At 47.4% G+C, this 21337-nt stretch overlaps 1 protein-coding gene across 2 annotated transcripts in view; it reads left to right on the top strand.

Moving 5' to 3' along the window:
• The window catches only part of LOC139531535 (methionine synthase reductase-like), a 30024-nt gene extending 9254 nt beyond the window's left edge, over nt 1-20770 (top strand). For both annotated transcript variants that reach the window (XM_071328048.1, XM_071328046.1), the window contains exons 13-15: nt 9625-9717; nt 18814-19005; nt 19134-20770. In XM_071328048.1, the coding sequence (XP_071184149.1) occupies nt 9625-9717; nt 18814-19005; nt 19134-19278 (430 nt within the window). In that variant the 3' untranslated portion in view covers nt 19279-20770. The remainder of the gene's footprint in view (nt 1-9624; nt 9718-18813; nt 19006-19133) is intronic.
• Nucleotides 20771-21337: the final 567 nt, after the last annotated feature.

Raw genomic sequence — 21337 nt, 5'->3', positions numbered from 1 at the left:
AGGTATTGGAGTGGCCATCACAAAGCCCTGACCTCATTCCTATAGAAACTTGTGGGCAGATCTGAAAAAGCGTGTGCGAGCAAGGAGACCTACAAACCTGACTCAGTTACACCTGCGCTGTCAGGAGGAATGGGCCAAAATGTATCCAACTTATTGTGGGAAGCTTGTGGAAGGCTACTTGAAACGTTTGACCCAAGTTAAACAATTTAAAGGCAATGCTACCAAATACTAATTGAGTGTATGTAAACTTCTGACCCACTGGGAATGTGATGAAAGAATTAAAAGCTGAAATAAATCATTGTCTCTACTGTTATTCTGACATTTCACATTCTTAAAATTAAGTGGTGATCCTAACTGACCTAAGACAGGGAATTTTTACTAGGATTACATGCCAGGAATTGTGAAAAACTGAGTTTAAATGTATTTGGCTAAGGTGTATGTAAACTTCCGACTTCAACTGTATACCTTTGACTTATGGATGTTCTTATAGGCACTTTAGTATTGCCAGCCTAATCTCGGGAGTTGATAGGCTTTAAGTCATAAACAGCGCTGTGCCTAAAGCATTGCTAAGAGCTTCTCGCAAACGCCATAAAGTGCTGTTTGAATGAATGCTTACGAGCCTGCTGCTGCCTACCACCGCTCAGTCAGACTGCTCTATCAAATATCAAATCATAGACTTAATTATAATAAACACACAGAAATGCGAGCCTTTGGTAATTTAATATGGTAAAATCCGGAAACTATAATTTCGAAAACAAAACATTTATTCTTTCAGTGAAATACGGAACCATTCCGTATTTTGTCGAACAGGTGGCAACCCTAAGTCTAAATATTGCTGTAACATTGCACAACCTTCAATGTTATGTCATACTTATGTAAAATTCTGGCAAATAAATGACGGTCTTTGTTAGGAAGAAACACAGTTAGCAGCGAGCCAGGCGGCCCAAACTGCTGCATATACCCTGACTCTGCTTGCACTGAACGCAAGAGAAGTGACACAATTTCCCTAGTTAATGTTGCCTGCTAACATGCATTTATTTTAACTAAATATGCAGGTTTAAAAAAAATATACTTCTGCGTGATTTTAAGAAAAGTGTTGATGTTTATGGTTAGGTACATTTGTGCAATGAATGTGCTTTTTTTTTGCAAATGCGCTGTTGTTAAATCATCAGCCGTTTGGCGAAGTTGAAGTTGTGATTCGATGATAAATTAACAGGCACCGCATTGATTATATGCAACGCAGGACAAGCTAGTTAACCTAGTAATATCATCAACCATGTGTCGTTAACTAGTGATTATGTGAGGATTGATTGTTTTTCATAAGAAAAGTTTAATGCTAGATAGTAACTTACCTTGGCTCCTTGCAGCCACAAGGTCCTTTTGCCGCTGCACTCACGTAACAGGTGTTCAGCCTGCCGCGCAGTCTCCTCGTGGATTGCAATATAATCGGCCATAATCAGCATCCAAAAAGGTCTATTACAGATTCTTATGAAAACTTGAAATCGGCCATGCCGATTAATCGGTCGACCTCTAGTGGTAATGTGACAAACAGAGCTGTGATCACGTCTGGGATTAACACTAGTTCTTCAGTGAAACTACGTGTAAGAGGAAATGATCTCTAAACGCCAATCGAAAGGTCCATTGTGTGTTCTACCTCTAATGGTTAAAGGGGTAATCTGCCGTTACTACATCCATGTTTTTGCTTATAAATTGATGATATGTACCCATTTCATTCTTAAATTGTTTTAAGTTTTATAAATGGCTTAGTTCAACTGTCGTACCCCATCAGAACCCAAAATATAAGCTTGGTTTACTCCAATGTTTGTAAACGATGGAAATATAAACAAATACTTAATAGCCTCATAACACGGTTAAAACTATAATGTTGATGTCGTGGATGGTCAGTCCTTGCATCCATAGCTCTGTCTATGAGTTTGAGAGTGGTTACCTTTCTCTAGCCCCATCCCTCAGCTTTTTACAGAAACTATTTATTGTTTCAACTGCTGATTGCCCCTTTTTAATGTTAGTATTTGGAGAGAGTAAACTGATCCTAGATCTGAGCCTAAGGGCATCTTCCCACCTGAGGTAATAAGTCAAGCGATTCCAGAGATGTTGGCTGGCTGTCTGGTGTTTATGACTTAGGGAAGACGGAGATGTATTGATTTGAATGTGAAGAGGTCTGTAGACCGTCTGTGTCAATGTAAATCATAGCTGGTCATTACTGGGAGGTGCGCCGCTGCTCAGACACGGTCACACCACCCGCCAACTATGAGTGTGCGTGGTTGATGAATGGCTCACGTTGCTAGTTCAGCTACACCGACCTGTCAGTGTCGCCATGGTGCGTGTTCTCCCCTGCGCAGTCTGACATCACTACACAGTTGTGCCCTCCTTTTCAGGGCATTAGTTGACATAGTTTTCAAGCTTTTACATTTTCTTGTTACCTAACCTCTTATGGCTGAGATCGGCTAAGATCCCGTTAACGGGATCGATTTGACAACAGCCAGTGAAAGTGCAGGGCGCCAAATTCAAACAACAGAAATCTCATAATTAAAATTCCTCAAACATACAAGTATTTCACACCATTTTAAAGATACACTTGTTGTTAATCCCACCACAGTGTCCGATTTCAAAAAATGCTTTACGACGAAAGCACACCAAACGATTATGTTAGGTCAGTACCTAGTCACAGAAAAACACAGCCATTTTTCCAGCCAAAGAGAGGAGTCACAAAAAGCAGAAATAGAGATAAAATTAATCACTAACCTTTGATCTTCATCAGATGACACTCATAGGACTTCATGTTACACAATACATGTATGTTTTGTTCGATAAAGTGCATATTTATATAAAAAAATCTGAGTTTACATTGGCGCGTTATGTTCAGTAATGTTTTGCTTCCAAAACATCCGGTGATTTTGCAGAGAGCCACATCAATTTACAGAAATAGTCATCATAAACTTTAATATAAGATACAAGTGTTATGCACAGAATTAGAGATATACTTCTCCTTAATGCAACCGCTGTGTCAGATTTCAAAAAAGCTTTACGGAAAAAGCACACCATGCAATAATCTGAGTACAGCGCTCAGAGAACAAAACCATGTTGGAGTCAACAGAACTCAGAAATAGCGTTATAAATATTCACTTACCTTTGATGATCTTCATCAGAATGCACTCTCAGGAATCCCAGTTCCACAATAAATGTTTGATTTGTTCGATAAAATACATAATTTATGTCCAAATACCTCCTTTTTGTTTACTCGTTTAGCCCAGTAATTCAAAGTCCAAAAGTTCCGTTACAGTCCGTAGAAACATGTCAAACGATGTATAGAATCAATCTTTAGGATGTTTTTATCATAAATCTTCAATAATGTTCCAACCGGAGAATTCCTTTTTTTCTCAGGTTTTTGCCTGCCATATGAGTTCTGTTATACTCACAGACATCATTCAAACAGTTTTAGAAACTTCAGAGTGTTTTCTATCCAAATATACTAATAATATGCATATCTTAGCTTCTGGGACTGAGTAGCAGGTAGTTTACTCTGGGCACCTTATTCATCCAAGCTACTCAACTCTACTTCTTGGCACAACTCAAGCTTTAGCCTAGACCCAAAAGAAACTAGTGGTGGTTCTCTAGTGTATTCTCTTTTAGTTGAGTAAGTGCAGTGCAGTCAGGGTTGTCAGTTCTTGTATGGAATCACATGTATCCATCACAATTTACATGAGGTGTACTCTTGCATGTGAAAAGTTAATCAGATTAGCGATGACATATCTGTCAAGTTCCTTTCAAACCTGATTTGATATAACGGGACATTCCACTTTATAGCGTTCAGAAATGTTTTTATGTCTACAATAACAGCAATCAGTAACATGTAGGTATATAGCAGCCTTCAGTAAGCCCTGGTGATTGGCTGTAGAAATGCAGCTTCTCGTTTTCTAAATGCTTTTCAACATAAACAGTCATTTTCTCTGCATAAAGCTTTTTGCCGTAGGAAGAAGTTGGGTGAAACGATCTTTTAGTGTACCCTTGTCTCTCGCTCTCGGTCTCTCTGTCAGATTGTTAAATCTGTCACGAGGAAAGCTTTGTACAGTACCTGATTTAAGATTCCAAACAAGGCATCTACCCCTGATGTCGTGCTTTGATAAGAGATAACAACGTCCAATTTGACAACAGGACGCTGTATCACCAACAGCCATTTTGAAAGCAGGTCGCCAACAAAGCCTGAATGGCCTCCTTTTTAGCAACAAAGCAGCATGGGGACATTTAACTTCTTCTCCCTCTCCCCTCACGCTTTCCTCTGTTGCTCCTCCTCCCCTCACGCTTTCCTCCGTTGCTCCCTCTCCCCTCAGTCTTTCCTCCTCTCTCCCTCCCCCCTTACCCTTCTGGCATCCTGTCTTCCTTTGTCAATCGATGGATGTTTGGAAAATGACTTTGTTCCACTTTGTAACTGCAGAAGAGAGGGAGCGAGGGAGCTATGGAGAGAGGGAACAAAGGAGAGAGGGAATGAGGGAGCGGTTGAAATATCATAACTCGGTGGGATCTGGCGACCTCTGGCTGTCTGACATTGATTAGTCGTCTGAGCTTAAGGATGAGTAATTCATTGAGGTTGTTCACTGGATGAAGGGTAGTTGTATTTGGTTATTGTAAAACGACTCTCTGTAGTTTCTCCACATTCAGCTGAATGCATTCAAAATCGGGCATGCTAATGTCATTGTAATTCGGCATCCAGGTACAGTGATCATAGCTCAGTGGCACTTCCTGGAATTATCCCATACAGGCACATATTATCACAGTCCCCTAAAACTCTCATAACACCGCTCACACAGAGCATCAAAACCCATTCAGCATGAACAATGTCAGAGGAAATAAAATAATTGCTGCGTTTACCAAGACCTTATTCCTGCTGAATCACAGTTTCTTCTGCTCCTTGTTCATCAGAGAAGCATTGAGAGGCAACCTTCTCCTTTGGAGCCAGAATGGAGTGTCAGGTTCTGATGCTGTGGCACTGTTTCCCTCAGGTCCTGTCGTCTGGGCAGAGATGTGATTTGTATTCAGAGGGATGGACCGTGTGGTCTGGGCACAGATGTGATTTGTATTCAGAGGGATGGACCGTGTGGTCTGGGCACAGATGTGATTTGTATTCAGACGGAGTGGTAGTGTGGTCTGGGCAGAGATGTGATTTGTATTCAGACGGAGTGGTAGTGTGGTCTGGGCACAGATGTGATTTGTATTCAGAGGGATGGACCGTGTGGTCTGGGCACAGATGTGATTTGTATTCAGACGGAGTGGTAGTGTGGTCTGGGCAGAGATGTGATTTGTATTCAGACGGAGTGGTAGTGTGGTCTGGGCAGAGATGTGATTTGTATTCAGAGGGAGGGGCTGTGTGGTCTGGGCACAGATGTGATTTGTATTCAGAGGGAGTGGTAGTGTGGTCTGTGTGGCGCAGTAGAAATAGAAGCTATTGATATTGATCCTTGTGGGTTGGGTTGGGTTGAGGAGGGGAGGGGAGGGTTGGGTTGGGTTGAGGAGGGGAGGGTTGGGTTGGGTTGAGGAGGGGAGGGTTGGGTTGGGTTGAGGAGGGGAGGGTTGGGTTGGGTTGAGGAGGGGAGGGTTGGGTTGGGTTGGGGAGGGGAGGGTTGGGTTGGGTTGGGGAGGGGAGGGTTGGGTTGGGTTGATGAGGGGAGGGTTGGGTTGAGGAGGGGAGGGTTGGGTTGAGGAGGGGAGGGTTGGGTTGGGTTGGGGAGGGGAGGGTTGGGTTGGGTTGAGGAGGGGAGGGTTGGGTTGGGTTGAGGAGGGGAGGGTTGGGTTGAGGAGGGGAGGGTTGGGTTGAGGAGGGGAGGGTTGGGTTGGGTTGAGGAGGGGAGGGTTGGGTTGGGTTGAGGAGGGGAGGGTTGGGTTGAGGAGGGGAGGGTTGGGTTGAGGAGGGGAGGGTTGGGTTGGGTTGAGGAGGGGAGGGTTGGGTTGAGGAGGGGAGGGTTGGGTTGGGTTGAGGAGGGTTGGGTTGGGTTGGGTTGAGGAGGGGAGGGTTGGGTTGAGGAGGGTTGGGTTGAGGAGGGGAGGGTTGGGTTGAGGAGGGGAGGGTTGGGTTGAGGAGGGGAGGGTTGGGTTGGGGAGGGGAGGGTTGGGTTGGGTTGAGGAGGGGAGGGTTGGGTTGAGGAGGGGAGGGTTGGGTTGGGTTGAGGAGGGGAGGGTTGGGTTGGGTTGAGGAGGGGAGGGTTGGGTTGAGGAGGGGAGGGTTGGGTTGAGGAGGGGAGGGTTGGGTTGAGGAGGGGAGGGTTGGGTTGGGTTGAGGAGGGGAGGGTTGGGTTGAGGAGGGGAGGGTTGGGTTGGGTTGAGGAGGGGAGGGTTGGGTTGGGTTGAGGAGGGGAGGGTTGGGTTGGGTTGAGGAGGGGAGGGTTGGGTTGGGTTGAGGAGGGTTGGGTTGGGTTGGGTTGAGGAGGGGAGGGTTGGGTTGAGGAGGGGAGGGTTGGGTTGAGGAGGGTTGGGTTGAGGAGGGGAGGGTTGGGTTGAGGAGGGGAGGGTTGGGTTGAGGAGGGGAGGGTTGGGGAGGGGAGGGTTGGGTTGGGTTGAGGAGGGGAGGGTTGGGTTGGGTTGAGGAGGGGAGGGTTGGGTTGGGGAAAGAGGAGCCCAGTTAAATATGTTTACAGATTCTTTTATTTTTTCATCAGAAAATGTAAATGGTGGATGATGTCACTTGTTTGGTCTGCTCTCTGCTTACCTAATGTATTCATCAATGAGACTGGAATGTTCAGGGTATTCATCAGTGAGACTGGAATGTTCAAGGTATTCATCAGTGAGACTGGAATGTTCAGGGTATTCATCAATGAGACTGGAATGTTCAGGGTATTCATCAATGAGACTGGAATGTTCAGGGTATTCATCAATGAGACTGGAATGTGCAGGGTATTCATCAATGAGACTGGAATGTGCAGGGTATTCATCAATGAGACTGGAATGTTAAAGGTATTCATCAATGAGACTGGAATGTTCAGGGTATTCATCAATGAGACTGGAATGTTCAGGGTATTCATCAATGAGACTGGAATGTTCAGGGTATTCATCAATGAGACTGGAATGTTCAGGGTATTCATCAATGAGACTGGAATGTTCAATGTATTCATCAGTGAGACTGGAATGTTCAGGGTATTCATCAATGAGACTGGAATGTGCAGGGTATTCATCAATGAGACTGGAATGTGCAGGGTATTCATCAATGAGACTGGAATGTGCAGGGTATTCATCAGTGAGACTGGAATGTGCAAGGTATTCATCAATGAGACTGGAATGTTCAGGGTATTCATCAGTGAGACTGGAATGTTCAGGGTATTCATCAATGAGACTGGAATGTGCAGGGTATTCATCAGTGAGACTGGAATGTTCAGGGTATTCATCAATGAGACTGGAATGTGCAGGGTATTCATCAGTGAGACTGGAATGTTCAGGGTATTCATCAATGAGACTGGAATGTTCAATGTATTCATCAGTGAGACTGGAATGTGCAGGGTATTCATCGGTGAGACTGGAATGTGCAAGGTATTCATCAATGAGACTGGAATGTTCAGGGTATTCATCAGTGAGACTGGAATGTTCAGGGTATTCATCAGTGAGACTGGAATGTGCAGGGTATTCATCAGTGAGACTGGAATGTTCAGGGTATTCATCAATGAGACTGGAATGTGCATGGGTATTCATCAGTGAGACTGGAATGTTCAGGGTATTCATCAATGAGACTGGAATGTTCAATGTATTCATCAGTGAGACTGGAATGTTCAGGGTATTCATCAATGAGACTGCAATGTGCAGGGTATTCATCAATGAGACTGGAATGTGCAGGGTATTCATCAATGAGACTGGAATGTGCAGGGTATTCATCAGTGAGACTGGAATGTGCAAGGTATTCATCAATGAGACTGGAATGTTCAGGGTATTCATCAGTGAGACTGGAATGTGCAGGGTATTCATCAGTGAGACTGGAATGTTCAGGGTATTCATCAATGAGACTGGAATGTGCAGGGTATTCATCAGTGAGACTGGAATGTTCAGGGTATTCATCAATGAGACTGGAATGTTCAGGGTATTCATCAATGAGACTGGAATGTGCAGGGTATTCATCAATGAGACTGGAATGTGCAGGGTATTCATCAATGAGACTGGAATGTGCAGGGTATTCATCAGTGAGACTGGAATGTGCAAGGTATTCATCAATGAGACTGGAATGTTCAGGGTATTCATCAGTGAGACTGGAATGTTCAGGGTATTCATCAATGAGACTGGAATGTGCAGGGTATTCATCAGTGAGACTGGAATGTTCAGGGTATTCATCAATGAGACTGGAATGTGCAGGGTATTTATCAGTGAGACTGGAATGTTCAGGGTATTCATCAATGAGACTGGAATGTGCAGGGTATTCATCAGTGAGACTGGAATGTTCAGGGTATTCATCAATGAGACTGGAATGTGCAGGGTATTCAGAAACCTTATCCAGTCAAGGTTCTCCACATCTCTACCCCCCCCCCCCCCCCCCCCCCCCCCCCCCCCCCGTTGAACAAGCCTCCGGAGTCAGAATGCTATAACAGAGGAAAGGCCTACATCATCCTCTGGTCTTGTTTACAGCTGTGTAGATGGTGGCGACGTAGCTGGCGGGGCTGTAGGTGGCGGGGATGCAGATGGCGGTGGTGGGGGTGTAGATGGCGGGGGTGTAGATGGTAGCGGTGGGGGCGTAGGTGGCGGGGATGTAGATGGTTGGGGTCTAGATGACGGCGGCGGTGGGGGTGTAGATGGCGGGGCTGTAGATGGCGGCGGGGCTATAGATGGCGGTGGTGTAGCTGGTGGGGATGTAGATGGCGTGGCTGTAGATGCCGGCGGCGTAGATGGCGGGGCTGTAGATGGGGAGTGTGTAGGTGGCGGGGCTGTAGATGGGGAGTGTGTAGGTGGCGGGGCTGTAGATGCGGAGTGTGTAGGTGGCGGGGCTGTAGATGGCGGCGGGGGTGTAGATGGCGGGGTGTGTAGATGGGGAGTGTGTAGGTGGCGGGGCTGTAGATGCGGAGTGTGTAGGTGGCGGGGCTGTAGATGGCGGCGGGGGTGTAGATGGCGGGGTGTGTAGATGGGGAGTGTGTAGGTGGCGGGGCTGTAGATGGCGGCGGGGGTGTAGATGGCGGGGTGTGTAGATGGCAGCGCACTGGCTCAGCGTTTTGTGTCTTTGTGCCACCTCTGCGCAAAGGATTCTGGGAGCCCTGACAGACTCGTTGGCCACAGGAGGAATGACTTTTATAAGTGGGGCTGATGTGCGGAGGGAGATGTGTACACGCGCACACACGCTCGCACGCACACGGCGATGAGCTTAAGTCCTTGTTTTAATTGTAGTCTACGGTGTAGTGTGATCCATCTCTTTAGTAGCATGTTAACTTCCTGTCCCCTCTGGACTGCATCATTCCCATCATAATTGTGGCTCTGTACTGTATAGATGTTGTAGGGAGATACAGCAGTGTCACTGCTCCCTTTTAATGTCTGTTGTGACAAGGACTCGTTCCATTGTTCTGTGTTTTTATTGATTGGGCTTTGAGGTCTCCTCCAGTGTGTGTATATTTATATATATATTTTTTCTCCTTTGTTTTTCTCTTTCAGGGAGAAGGAGAGGGAGGAAAACCCAGAGGCGGAGTTCAGTGAGACCTGGCTGTTCTTCGGTTGTCGCCATAGAGACCGAGACTTCCTTTTTAGGTGAGTGTCATTTTGACCAAAACGTTGGGTCTTTCCAAAATGGCACCCCATTCCCTATGTTGTACACTACTCGTGACCTGGGCCTGCATAGGGTTTCTGCTCGTAGTCCACTGTATAGTGAGTATGATGCCTTTTGCGAAGCACCCATGTATTCCCAAAGTGTAGCACCCAAATGGGTGACCTCTGACTTTTCCTCCAATCAGAGTGCAGATCGTCATGTTAACAAACAAACCGCCTGGGCCAGGCTGTTATGTTCTATGACGTCATGGTTTCCTGGAATGTGTCGCTTTCCTCTGTGTCCTTGACAGCCGTGGCGTGATCGAGAAGGTGGTGAGATTTGAAGTGGTCCTCGTAGGACCAGACTTTATATGACAGGATGATAGTCTGGCTGCCATACTGTGCTGAGAAACACTGGCACACAGGGATGGGGAGCTTCTAGCTGGGTAAGGGTATATCGTTCGGATGGAGAGTGTATTCTACACTATAGTGTTACAAAGCTCACAGACTCATAGATAGAGATATACACTGAGTGTACAAAACATTAAGAACACCTTCCTAATATTGAGTTGCACCTTCCCCTTTTCCCCTCAGAACAGCATCAATTAGTCGGGGAATGGACTCTACTAGGTGTCGAAGGCGTTCCACAGGGATGCTGGCTCATGTTGACTCCAATGCTTCCCACAGTTGTGTCAAGTTGTCTGGATGTTCTTTGGGTGGTGGACCGTTCTTGATACACACGAGAACCTGTTGAGCGTGAACAACAGTGTTGCAGTTCTTGACACAGACCAGTGCACCTGGCACATATTACTATACCCGGTTCAAAGGCAATTAAACCCTTTGTCTTGCCCATTCACCCTCGGAATGGAGCACACACACACAATACATGTCTCAATTGTCTCAAGGCTTAAAAATCCTTCTTTAACTTGTCTCCTCTCTGTCATCTACACTGATTGAAGTGATTTTAACAGGTGACATCAATAAGGGGTCATAGCTTTCACCTGGATTACTTTTTTAAATTGAATTTATTTAACCTTTATTTAACTAGGCAAGTCCGTTAAGAACAAATTCTTATTTACGATGATGGCCTGCCCCGGCCAAAAATGGATGACGCTGGGCCAATTGTGCGCCGCCCTATGGGACTCTCAATCACGGCCGGTTGGAATCGAACCAGGTTCTGTAGTGACGCCTCTAGCACTGAGATGCAGTGCCTTAAACCGCTGCACCACTCGGTAGCCCAAGTTCACCTGGTCAGTCTGTCATGGAAAGAGCAGGTGTTCTTAATGTTTTGTCCGCTCAGTGTAGATATGCCATACAGCAATTCCAGTTCAGAAGACTTGAAAGCATTTGTATTTCAAATCAAACTTAACTTACTTAAGTGAGAGAATGCAGGACGTCCCAAACTATCTGCTTAAATTACGTTGTGCACTACAAGGCCAGTGCACCAATCAAAACAGTGCATCCTTAGTAGATGAATTTGTCACGGAAATCATGAAAGAACAGATCAAAGAAATATCTGCCTGTATTTGTTTATTTCCTTCCATCTCTTTGTTAAATACATCCTCACAGCCAGGTATCCTGGCCTGATGGTTGTTTGTTCACAGTGTAGATCTCTCTATCTGCGGGAATTCAACCTAATCCGACTTTGGCCGGTCAGTGTGGGTCTGAAACGTGAACTAATAGAAAAAGAATCCATTCCCTTTGATGCAAAATATATCCTGTGGTCCTAGGATAAACCCTGATATCCTGGGTGTCACATTAACATTGCTACACAATGTTCTCCTAAAAAAGCCCTAATCAACCCCAAAACTTAACATATGTGTTAGAGGGTGACACCAATCCGACCTACAGTCAGATACTCAGACCCTCTAATGTTTGCTGTTTGCACCCGTTTTCTCCCTTACCCTCCTTCTTATAGTTCCCTCCCTTTTTTTCTCTCTCTTATTCCCCTCTTTTCATGGATTGTGATTTCAGTGCAGAGGGAAAGGGGGTTTGCTCAGCTCTTGTTATTAAGGACCAGAGGTGCACCACCAGACCAGGGGGGTTTTCTCTGTCAATACACACCAGGGTTTGACTGAGAGCTGAGGCCAGACAGAAGAGCTCAGCTCAGTGGGGTCTGGCTGGACCCCTGGTACCAGGATATTAACCTTTCAAACAGAAATCAAAGTCTCATTGTATTGGCTGACATTCAACAGAGAAGGGAGGGAAGGACAGAAAAGCGAGAAAGGAGGAGAAATGGGAATTGGCAATATGAAAGTCTCATATCTAGAGAGAATATTTTTTTAAATGTTAGTTAGCACCTTTCCCCCTGGACGTTTCTGTTAGGCGCGACACCTTTCCCCCTGGACGTTTCTGTTAGGCGCGACACCTTTCCCCCTGGACGTTTCTGTTAGGCGCGACACCTTTCCCCCTGGACGTTTCTGTTACACGCGACACCTTTCCCCCTGGACGTTTCTGTTAGACGCGACACCTTTCCCCCTGGACGTTTCTGTTAGACGACACCTTTCCCCCTGGACGTTTCTGTTAGACGACACCTTTCCCCCTGGACGTTTCTGTTAGACGCGACACCTTTCCCCCTGGACGTTTCTGTTAGGCGCGACACCTTTCCCCCTGGACGTTTCTGTTACGCGACACCTTTCCCCCTGGACGTTTCTGTTACACGACACCTTTCCCCCTGGACGTTTCTGTTACACGACACCTTTCCCCCTGGACGTTTCTGTTACACCACACCTTTCCCCCTGGACGTTTCTGTTAGACGCGACACCTTTCCCCCTGGACGTTTCTGTTAGGCGCGACACCTTTCCCCCTGGACGTTTCTGTTAGACGCGACACCTTTCCCCCTGGACGTTTCTGTTAGACGCGACACCTTTCCCCCTGGACGTTTCTGTTAGACGACACCTTTCCCCCTGGACGTTTCTGTTAGGCGCGACACCTTTCCCCCTGGACGTTTCTGTTAGGCGCGACACCTTTCCCCCTGGACGTTTCTGTTAGGCGCGACACCTTTCCCCCTGGACGTTTCTGTTAGGCGCGACACCTTTCCCCCTGGACGTTTCTGTTAGGCGCGACACCTTTCCCCCTGGACGTTTCTGTTAGGCGCGACACCTTTCCCCCTGGACGTTTCTGTTAGACGACACCTTTCCCCCTGGACGTTTCTGTTAGGCGCGACACCTTTCCCCCTGGACGTTTCTGTTAGGCGCGACACCTTTCCCCCTGGACGTTTCTGTTAGGCGCGACACCTTTCCCCCTGGACGTTTCTGTTAGGCGACACCTTTCCCCCTGGACGTTTCTGTTACACGACACCTTTCCCCCTGGACGTTTCTGTTACACGACACCTTTCCCCCTGGACGTTTCTGTTACACGACACCTTTCCCCCTGGACGTTTCTGTTACACGACACCTTTCCCCCTGGACGTTTCTGTTACACGACACCTTTCCCCCTGGACGTTTCTGTTACACGACACCTTTCCCCCTGGACGTTTCTGTTACACGACACCTTTCCCCCTGGACGTTTCTGTTACACGACACCTTTCCCCCTGGACGTTTCTGTTACACGACACCTTTCCCCCTGGACGTTTCTGTTACACGACACCTTTCCCCCTGGACGTTTCTGTTACACGACACCTTTCCCCCTGGACGTTTCTGTTACACGACACCTTTCCCCCTGGACGTTTCTGTTACACCACACCTTTCCCCCTGGACGTTTCTGTTAGACGCGACACCTTTCCCCCTGGACGTTTCTGTTAGACGCGACACCTTTCCCCCTGGACGTTTCTGTTACACGACACCTTTCCCCCTGGACGTTTCTGTTAGACGCGACACCTTTCCCCCTGGACGTTTCTGTTACGCGACACCTTTCCCCCTGGACGTTTCTGTTAGACGCGACACCTTTCCCCCTGGACGTTTCTGTTAGACGACACCTTTCCCCCTGGACGTTTCTGTTAGGCGCGACACCTTTCCCCCTGGACGTTTCTGTTAGGCGCGACACCTTTCCCCCTGGACGTTTCTGTTAGGCGCGACACCTTTCCCCCTGGACGTTTCTGTTAGGCGCGACACCTTTCCCCCTGGACGTTTCTGTTAGGCGCGACACCTTTCCCCCTGGACGTTTCTGTTAGACGACACCTTTCCCCCTGGACGTTTCTGTTAGGCGCGACACCTTTCCCCCTGGACGTTTCTGTTAGACGACACCTTTCCCCCTGGACGTTTCTGTTACACGACACCTTTCCCCCTGGACGTTTCTGTTACACGACACCTTTCCCCCTGGACGTTTCTCTTACACGACACCTTTCCCCCTGGACGTTTCTGTTACACGACACCTTTCCCCCTGGACGTTTCTCTTACACGACACCTTTCCCCCTGGACGTTTCTGTTACACGACACCTTTCCCCCTGGACGTTTCTGTTAGACGACACCTTTCCCCCTGGACGTTTCTGTTACACGACACCTTTCCCCTTGGACGTTTCTGTTACACGACACCTTTCCCCCTGGACGTTTCTGTTACACGACACCTTTCCCCCTGGACGTTTCTGTTACACGACACCTTTCCCCCTGGACGTTTCTGTTACACGACACCTTTCCCCCTGGACGTTTCTGTTACACGACACCTTTCCCCCTGGACGTTTCTGTTAGACGCGACACCTTTCCCCCTGGACGTTTCTGTTAGACGCGACACCTTTCCCCCTGGACGTTTCTGTTAGACGCGACACCTTTCCCCCTGGACGTTTCTGTTAGGCGCGACACCTTTCCCCCTGGACGTTTCTGTTAGACGACACCTTTCCCCCTGGACGTTTCTGTTAGACGACACCTTTCCCCCTGGACGTTTCTGTTACACGACACCTTTCCCCCTGGACGTTTCTGTTAGACGCGACACCTTTCCCCCTGGACGTTTCTGTTAGACGCGACACCTTTCCCCCTGGACGTTTCTGTTAGACGCGACACCTTTCCCCCTGGACGTTTCTGTTAGACGCGACACCTTTCCCCCTGGACGTTTCTGTTAGGCGCGACACCTTTCCCCCTGGACGTTTCTGTTAGGCGCGACACCTTTCCCCCTGGACGTTTCTGTTAGGCGCGACACCTTTCCCCCTGGACGTTTCTGTTAGGCGCGACACCTTTCCCCCTGGACGTTTCTGTTAGGCGACACCTTTCCCCCTGGACGTTTCTGTTAGGCGACACCTTTCCCCCTGGACGTTTCTGTTACACGACACCTTTCCCCCTGGACGTTTCTGTTACACGACACCTTTCCCCCTGGACGTTTCTGTTACACGACACCTTTCCCCCTGGACGTTTCTGTTACACGACACCTTTCCCCCTGGACGTTTCTGTTACACGACACCTTTCCCCCTGGACGTTTCTGTTACACGACACCTTTCCCCCTGGACGTTTCTGTTACACGACACCTTTCCCCCTGGACGTTTCTGTTACACGACACCTTTCCCCCTGGACGTTTCTGTTACACGACACCTTTCCCCCTGGACGTTTCTGTTACACGACACCTTTCCCCCTGGACGTTTCTGTTACACCACACCTTTCCCCCTGGACGTTTCTGTTAGACGCGACACCTTTCCCCCTGGACGTTTCTGTTAGACGCGACACCTTTCCCCCTGGACGTTTCTGTTACACGACACCTTTCCCCCTGGACGTTTCTGTTAGACGCGACACCTTTCCCCCTGGACGTTTCTGTTACGCGACACCTTTCCCCCTGGACGTTTCTGTTAGACGCGACACCTTTCCCCCTGGACGTTTCTGTTAGACGACACCTTTCCCCCTGGACGTTTCTGTTAGGCGCGACACCTTTCCCCCTGGACGTTTCTGTTAGGCGCGACACCTTTCCCCCTGGACGTTTCTGTTAGGCGCGACACCTTTCCCCCTGGACGTTTCTGTTAGGCGCGACACCTTTCCCCCTGGACGTTTCTGTTAGACGACACCTTTCCCCCTGGACGTTTCTGTTAGGCGCGACACCTTTCCCCCTGGACGTTTCTGTTAGACGACACCTTTCCCCCTGGACGTTTCTGTTACACGACACCTTTCCCCCTGGACGTTTCTGTTACACGACACCTTTCCCCCTGGACGTTTCTCTTACACGACACCTTTCCCCCTGGACGTTTCTGTTACACGACACCTTTCCCCCTGGACGTTTCTCTTACACGACACCTTTCCCCCTGGACGTTTCTGTTACACGACACCTTTCCCCCTGGACGTTTCTGTTAGACGACACCTTTCCCCCTGGACGTTTCTGTTACACGACACCTTTCCCCTTGGACGTTTCTGTTACACGACACCTTTCCCCCTGGACGTTTCTGTTACACGACACCTTTCCCCCTGGACGTTTCTGTTACACGACACCTTTCCCCCTGGACGTTTCTGTTAGGCGCGACACCTTTCCCCCTGGACGTTTCTGTTAGACGACACCTTTCCCCCTGGACGTTTCTGTTAGGCGCGACACCTTTCCCCCTGGACGTTTCTGTTAGACGACACCTTTCCCCCTGGACGTTTCTGTTACACGACACCTTTCCCCCTGGACGTTTCTGTTAGACACGACACCTTTCCCCCTGGACGTTTCTGTTACACGACACCTTTCCCCCTGGACGTTTCTGTTACACGACACCTTTCCCCCTGGACGTTTCTGTTACACGACACCTTTCCCCCTGGACGTTTCTGTTACACGACACCTTTCCCCCTGGACGTTTCTGTTACACGACACCTTTCCCCCTGGACGTTTCTGTTACACGACACCTTTCCCCCTGGACGTTTCTGTTACACGACACCTTTCCCCCTGGACGTTTCTGTTACACCACACCTTTCCCCCTGGACGTTTCTGTTAGACGCGACACCTTTCCCCCTGGACGTTTCTGTTAGACGCGACACCTTTCCCCCTGGACGTTTCTGTTACACGACACCTTTCCCCCTGGACGTTTCTGTTAGACGCGACACCTTTCCCCCTGGACGTTTCTGTTACGCGACACCTTTCCCCCTGGACGTTTCTGTTAGACGCGACACCTTTCCCCCTGGACGTTTCTGTTAGACGACACCTTTCCCCCTGGACGTTTCTGTTAGGCGCGACACCTTTCCCCCTGGACGTTTCTGTTAGGCGCGACACCTTTCCCCCTGGACGTTTCTGTTAGGCGCGACACCTTTCCCCCTGGACGTTTCTGTTAGGCGCGACACCTTTCCCCCTGGACGTTTCTGTTAGACGACACCTTTCCCCCTGGACGTTTCTGTTAGGCGCGACACCTTTCCCCCTGGACGTTTCTGTTAGACGACACCTTTCCCCCTGGACGTTTCTGTTACACGACACCTTTCCCCCTGGACGTTTCTGTTACACGACACCTTTCCCCCTGGACGTTTCTCTTACACGACACCTTTCCCCCTGGACGTTTCTGTTACACGACACCTTTCCCCCTGGACGTTTCTGTTACACGACACCTTTCCCCCTGGACGTTTCTCTTACACGACACCTTTCCCCCTGGACGTTTCTGTTACACGACACCTTTCCCCCTGGACGTTTCTGTTAGACGACACCTTTCCCCCTGGACGTTTCTGTTACACGACACCTTTCCCCCTGGACGTTTCTGTTACACGACACCTTTCCCCCTGGACGTTTCTGTTACACGACACCTTTCCCCCTGGACGTTTCTGTTACACGACACCTTTCCCCCTGGACGTTTCTGTTACACGACACCTTTCCCCCTGGACGTTTCTGTTAGACGCGACACCTTTCCCCCTGGACGTTTCTGTTAGACGCGACACCTTTCCCCCTGGACGTTTCTGTTAGGCGCGACACCTTTCCCCCTGGACGTTTCTGTTACGCGACACCTTTCCCCCTGGACGTTTCTGTTAGACGACACCTTTCCCCCTGGACGTTTCTGTTAGACGACACCTTTCCCCCTGGACGTTTCTGTTAGACGACACCTTTCCCCCTGGACGTTTCTGTTACACGACACCTTTCCCCCTGGACGTTTCTGTTAGACACGACACCTTTCCCCCTGGACGTTTCTGTTAGACGCGACACCTTTCCCCCTGGACGTTTCTGTTAGACGCGACACCTTTCCCCCTGGACGTTTCTGTTAGACGCGACACCTTTCCCCCTGGACGTTTCTGTTAGGCGCGACACCTTTCCCCCTGGACGTTTCTGTTAGGCGCGACACCTTTTAAGGATGGTGTGTTATTCATGTTGTTCTTTGATCACCAGGAAGTGAACCCTCATCACTGCTCTTGTTGATTCTGTCTGTGACCTCTTTTCCTCCCCTCTTCCTGTTTTCTCTCTTGTTTTTCTGGTGTCTAACATGCTTGGTAAACTAGGGATTTGTTTTTCGGCTGTCGGAGGTAAAAGAGAATTGTTCGTACTGAGTCATCCAGATGAATAAATGTCATAAGATAAACATGGTGATGTTGGTGCATCAATGTGTGACATTCAACCCAATGACGGACAAAAAGGGAGAGAGAAATGTATAATAAAAAAAACGTCTCCTTCGCCCACCTCCCCTGCAGTATTTACTGCATTTCTTCTCATCATATTTTATTAAAACTAGTTTTTAAAAGTCTCCCTGCTACTGCAAAACATTATATGAATACCTTCACCCAAGATCCCTCTGTTTCCAGACAACATCCCATATGTCTAGTCTCTGGTCTCGGTCTGTCCGCCGGTCCATCCTGTCAACCTTTGGTAAGGTTCTTCACTGGCCCAGAAAACAGTCAACTTTATAGTGCTGTTGCTATATACACAAGGCCCTGTTAAACATTGAGGCGGAATACACAAACAAGCAAGTCATGGACACAAACACACAGACAAGGTTGCAGCAAGGCTAGGTGGATTGATTGTAAAAAAAATAAAAATAAAATATATATATATATATATATGGTTATAGGAGGGACTCAAACTTATGAAGTCTATATTTTTCAATTTCTCTTGCGCTGAATAAGGTGCATCGGCTAGCCTGTGTGTTTATGCATAGGCTTCCACACCGCTTGGATGGATATTATTATTTTGGGGGAAATGAAAAACCGTGAGATGGTGAAATATATGTGTAAAATAACTCATTAAAGCTACAGTGTGTAAAACAACTCATCGTCTCTCGCTCTCTCTTTCGCTCTCTCTTTCTCTCAGAGAGGAGCTGCAGGGGTTTGTGGCCAATGGAACCCTCACCCATCTGAAAGTGTCTTTCTCACGGGACACTCAGGAGGGAACAGGAACACAGGCCGAGACGGGACCCAGATACGTCCAACACAACCTGCTCAGCCATGCCAAAGACATCATCAAGCTCCTCCTCAAGGAGAATGGATACCTCTATGTCTGCGGGTGAGCTCAGCTTTGATGATGATGGTGGTGATGTCAGTAGGGAAACAATGGAACAATATGGTTGATAGAGTTCATTATCTGAGTAGATGTGGATCACTGGTTTTACTGACTACCTTTTGCTCCCACAGTGATGCTAAGAACATGGCTAAAGACGTGAACGACACCCTGATAGAGATGGTATCAGCAGAGCTTCAGCTGGATAAACTGGACGCCATGAAAAGACTGGCCGGACTCAGGGAGGAGAAACGCTATCTACAGGACATATGGAGCTGAAAGTATTCACACCACTTGACTTTTTCTACATTTTGTTGTTACAAGTTGGGATTCAAATTTATGTAATTGTCAGGCCAGCATCCCGGAGTCGCCTCTTCACTTTTGACGTTGAGACTGGTGTTTTGCAGGTACTATTTAATGAAGCTGCCAGTTGAGGACTTGTGAGGCATCTGTTTCTAAAACTAGACACTCTAATGTACTTGTCCTCTTGCTCAGTAGTGCACCGGGGCCTCCCACTCCTCTTTCTATTCTGGTTAGAGCCAGTTTGCGCTGTTCTGTGAAGGGAGTAGTACACAGCGTTGTACGAGATCTTCAGTTTCTTGGCAATTTCTCGCATGGAATAGCCTTCATTTCTCAGAACAAGAATAGATTGAGTTTCAGAATAAATGTATTTGTTTCTGGCCAGTTTGAGCCTGTAATCGAACCCTCAAATGCTGATGCTCCAGATACTCAACTAGTCTAAAGAAGGCCAGTTGTATTGCTTCTTTAATCAGAACAACAGTTTTCAGCTGTACTAACATAATTGCAAAAGGGTTTTCTAATGATCAATTAGCCTTTTAAAATGATAAACTTGGATTAGCTAACACAACGTGCCATTGGAACACAGGAGTGATGGTTGCTGATAATGGGCCTCTGTACGCCTATGTAGATATTCCATAAAAAATCTGCCGTTTCCAGCTACAATAGTCATTAACAAAATGAACAATGTCTACACTGTATTTCTGATCAATTTGATGTTCTTTTAATGGACAAAAAATTTGCTTTACTTTCAAAAACAAGGACATTTCTAAGTGACCTCAAACTTTTGAACGTTAGTGCATACTGACTCAGGAGTGTGAATTCATTTTCTATAAATTAGCAAACATTTCTAAAAACATGTTTTCACTTTGTCAATATGGGGTATTGTGTGTAGATGGGTGAGAAGAAAAATCTATGTAATCCATTTTGAATTAAAGCTAACAACAATGTGGAATAAGTCAAGGGGTGTGAATACTTTCTGAAGGCACTATATTTTATATCGCAGACAGAAAAGGTCCATGTCATTTTAGTTGGCCGTTCATTTCCATTCAGCAACACCTAAACCGACAATATGGATTGGGTTGCGTGCTGTTCGTCTTGCCTCACAGGACCTGACCATAAACTGACTGCAGAAGATTGATTTTCAAACTTTCAAGTACTATAGTTGTTTTTATTGTAGTTTTATGCAAGACTAACACGCTGCCTGTTATATTACTCACACGCCTCTGTTTGACTCTGGAGTCCTGCAGCGTATTCACACTGGGAGATCAGTACTGTAGCTATCTCTGGAAGACTTCTTGTTGACTTGAGATCATGGAAGAACACCAAGGTACACCAGAGACTATACTTTGTCTGTACAAGCTAAATGAAAGCTAGGTGAATCTCCCTTCATTCATGAGTTAACAAATGTTCCACATTTCACATGCTTGTCTTACTGTGTACAATATCCCAAAATACACTCACTCAAAAAGCTTGTATTTGTATTTATTATGGATCACCATTAGCTGCTGCCAAGGCAGAAGCTACTCTTCCTGGGGTCCAGCAACATTAAGGCAGTTCAAATGAAAGACATTACATTTCATAACACATTAAACGTGTTTCCTCAGGCCACTACTCTACTACAACATGTCTACAAAACAAATCCGTTTGTGTATAGTGCGTATGTTATCATGTGTGTGCGCGTGTGTCTGCCTGTGTCTTCACAGTTCCCGCTGTTCCACAAGGTGTACTTTTATAATAAATAAATAAATTCTGATTCTACTGCTTGCATCAGTAACCTGATCTGGAATAGAGTTCCATGTAGTCATGGCTCTATGTAGTACTGTGTGCCTCCCATAGTCTGATTTTGACTTGGGGATTGTGAAGAGACCTTTGGTAGCATGTCTTGTGGGGTAAGTCTGGGTGTTAGACCTGTGTGCTAGTAGTTTAAACAGACACGCATTCAGCATGTCTACTAAATCTTGTAATAAATGTATGTGGAAATTGAGCAGGTTTAGGTGACTAAACTGCTTGGAGTAACCCTGAATTGTAAACCATAAAA

Source organism: Salvelinus alpinus, chromosome 10 (genome assembly GCF_045679555.1).
Source record: "Salvelinus alpinus chromosome 10, SLU_Salpinus.1, whole genome shotgun sequence".
Classification (NCBI taxonomy): Eukaryota; Metazoa; Chordata; class Actinopteri; order Salmoniformes; family Salmonidae; genus Salvelinus; species Salvelinus alpinus.
Note: the sequence above shows the minus strand (reverse complement) of the source record. Positions and strands in the feature narration are given on the sequence as shown.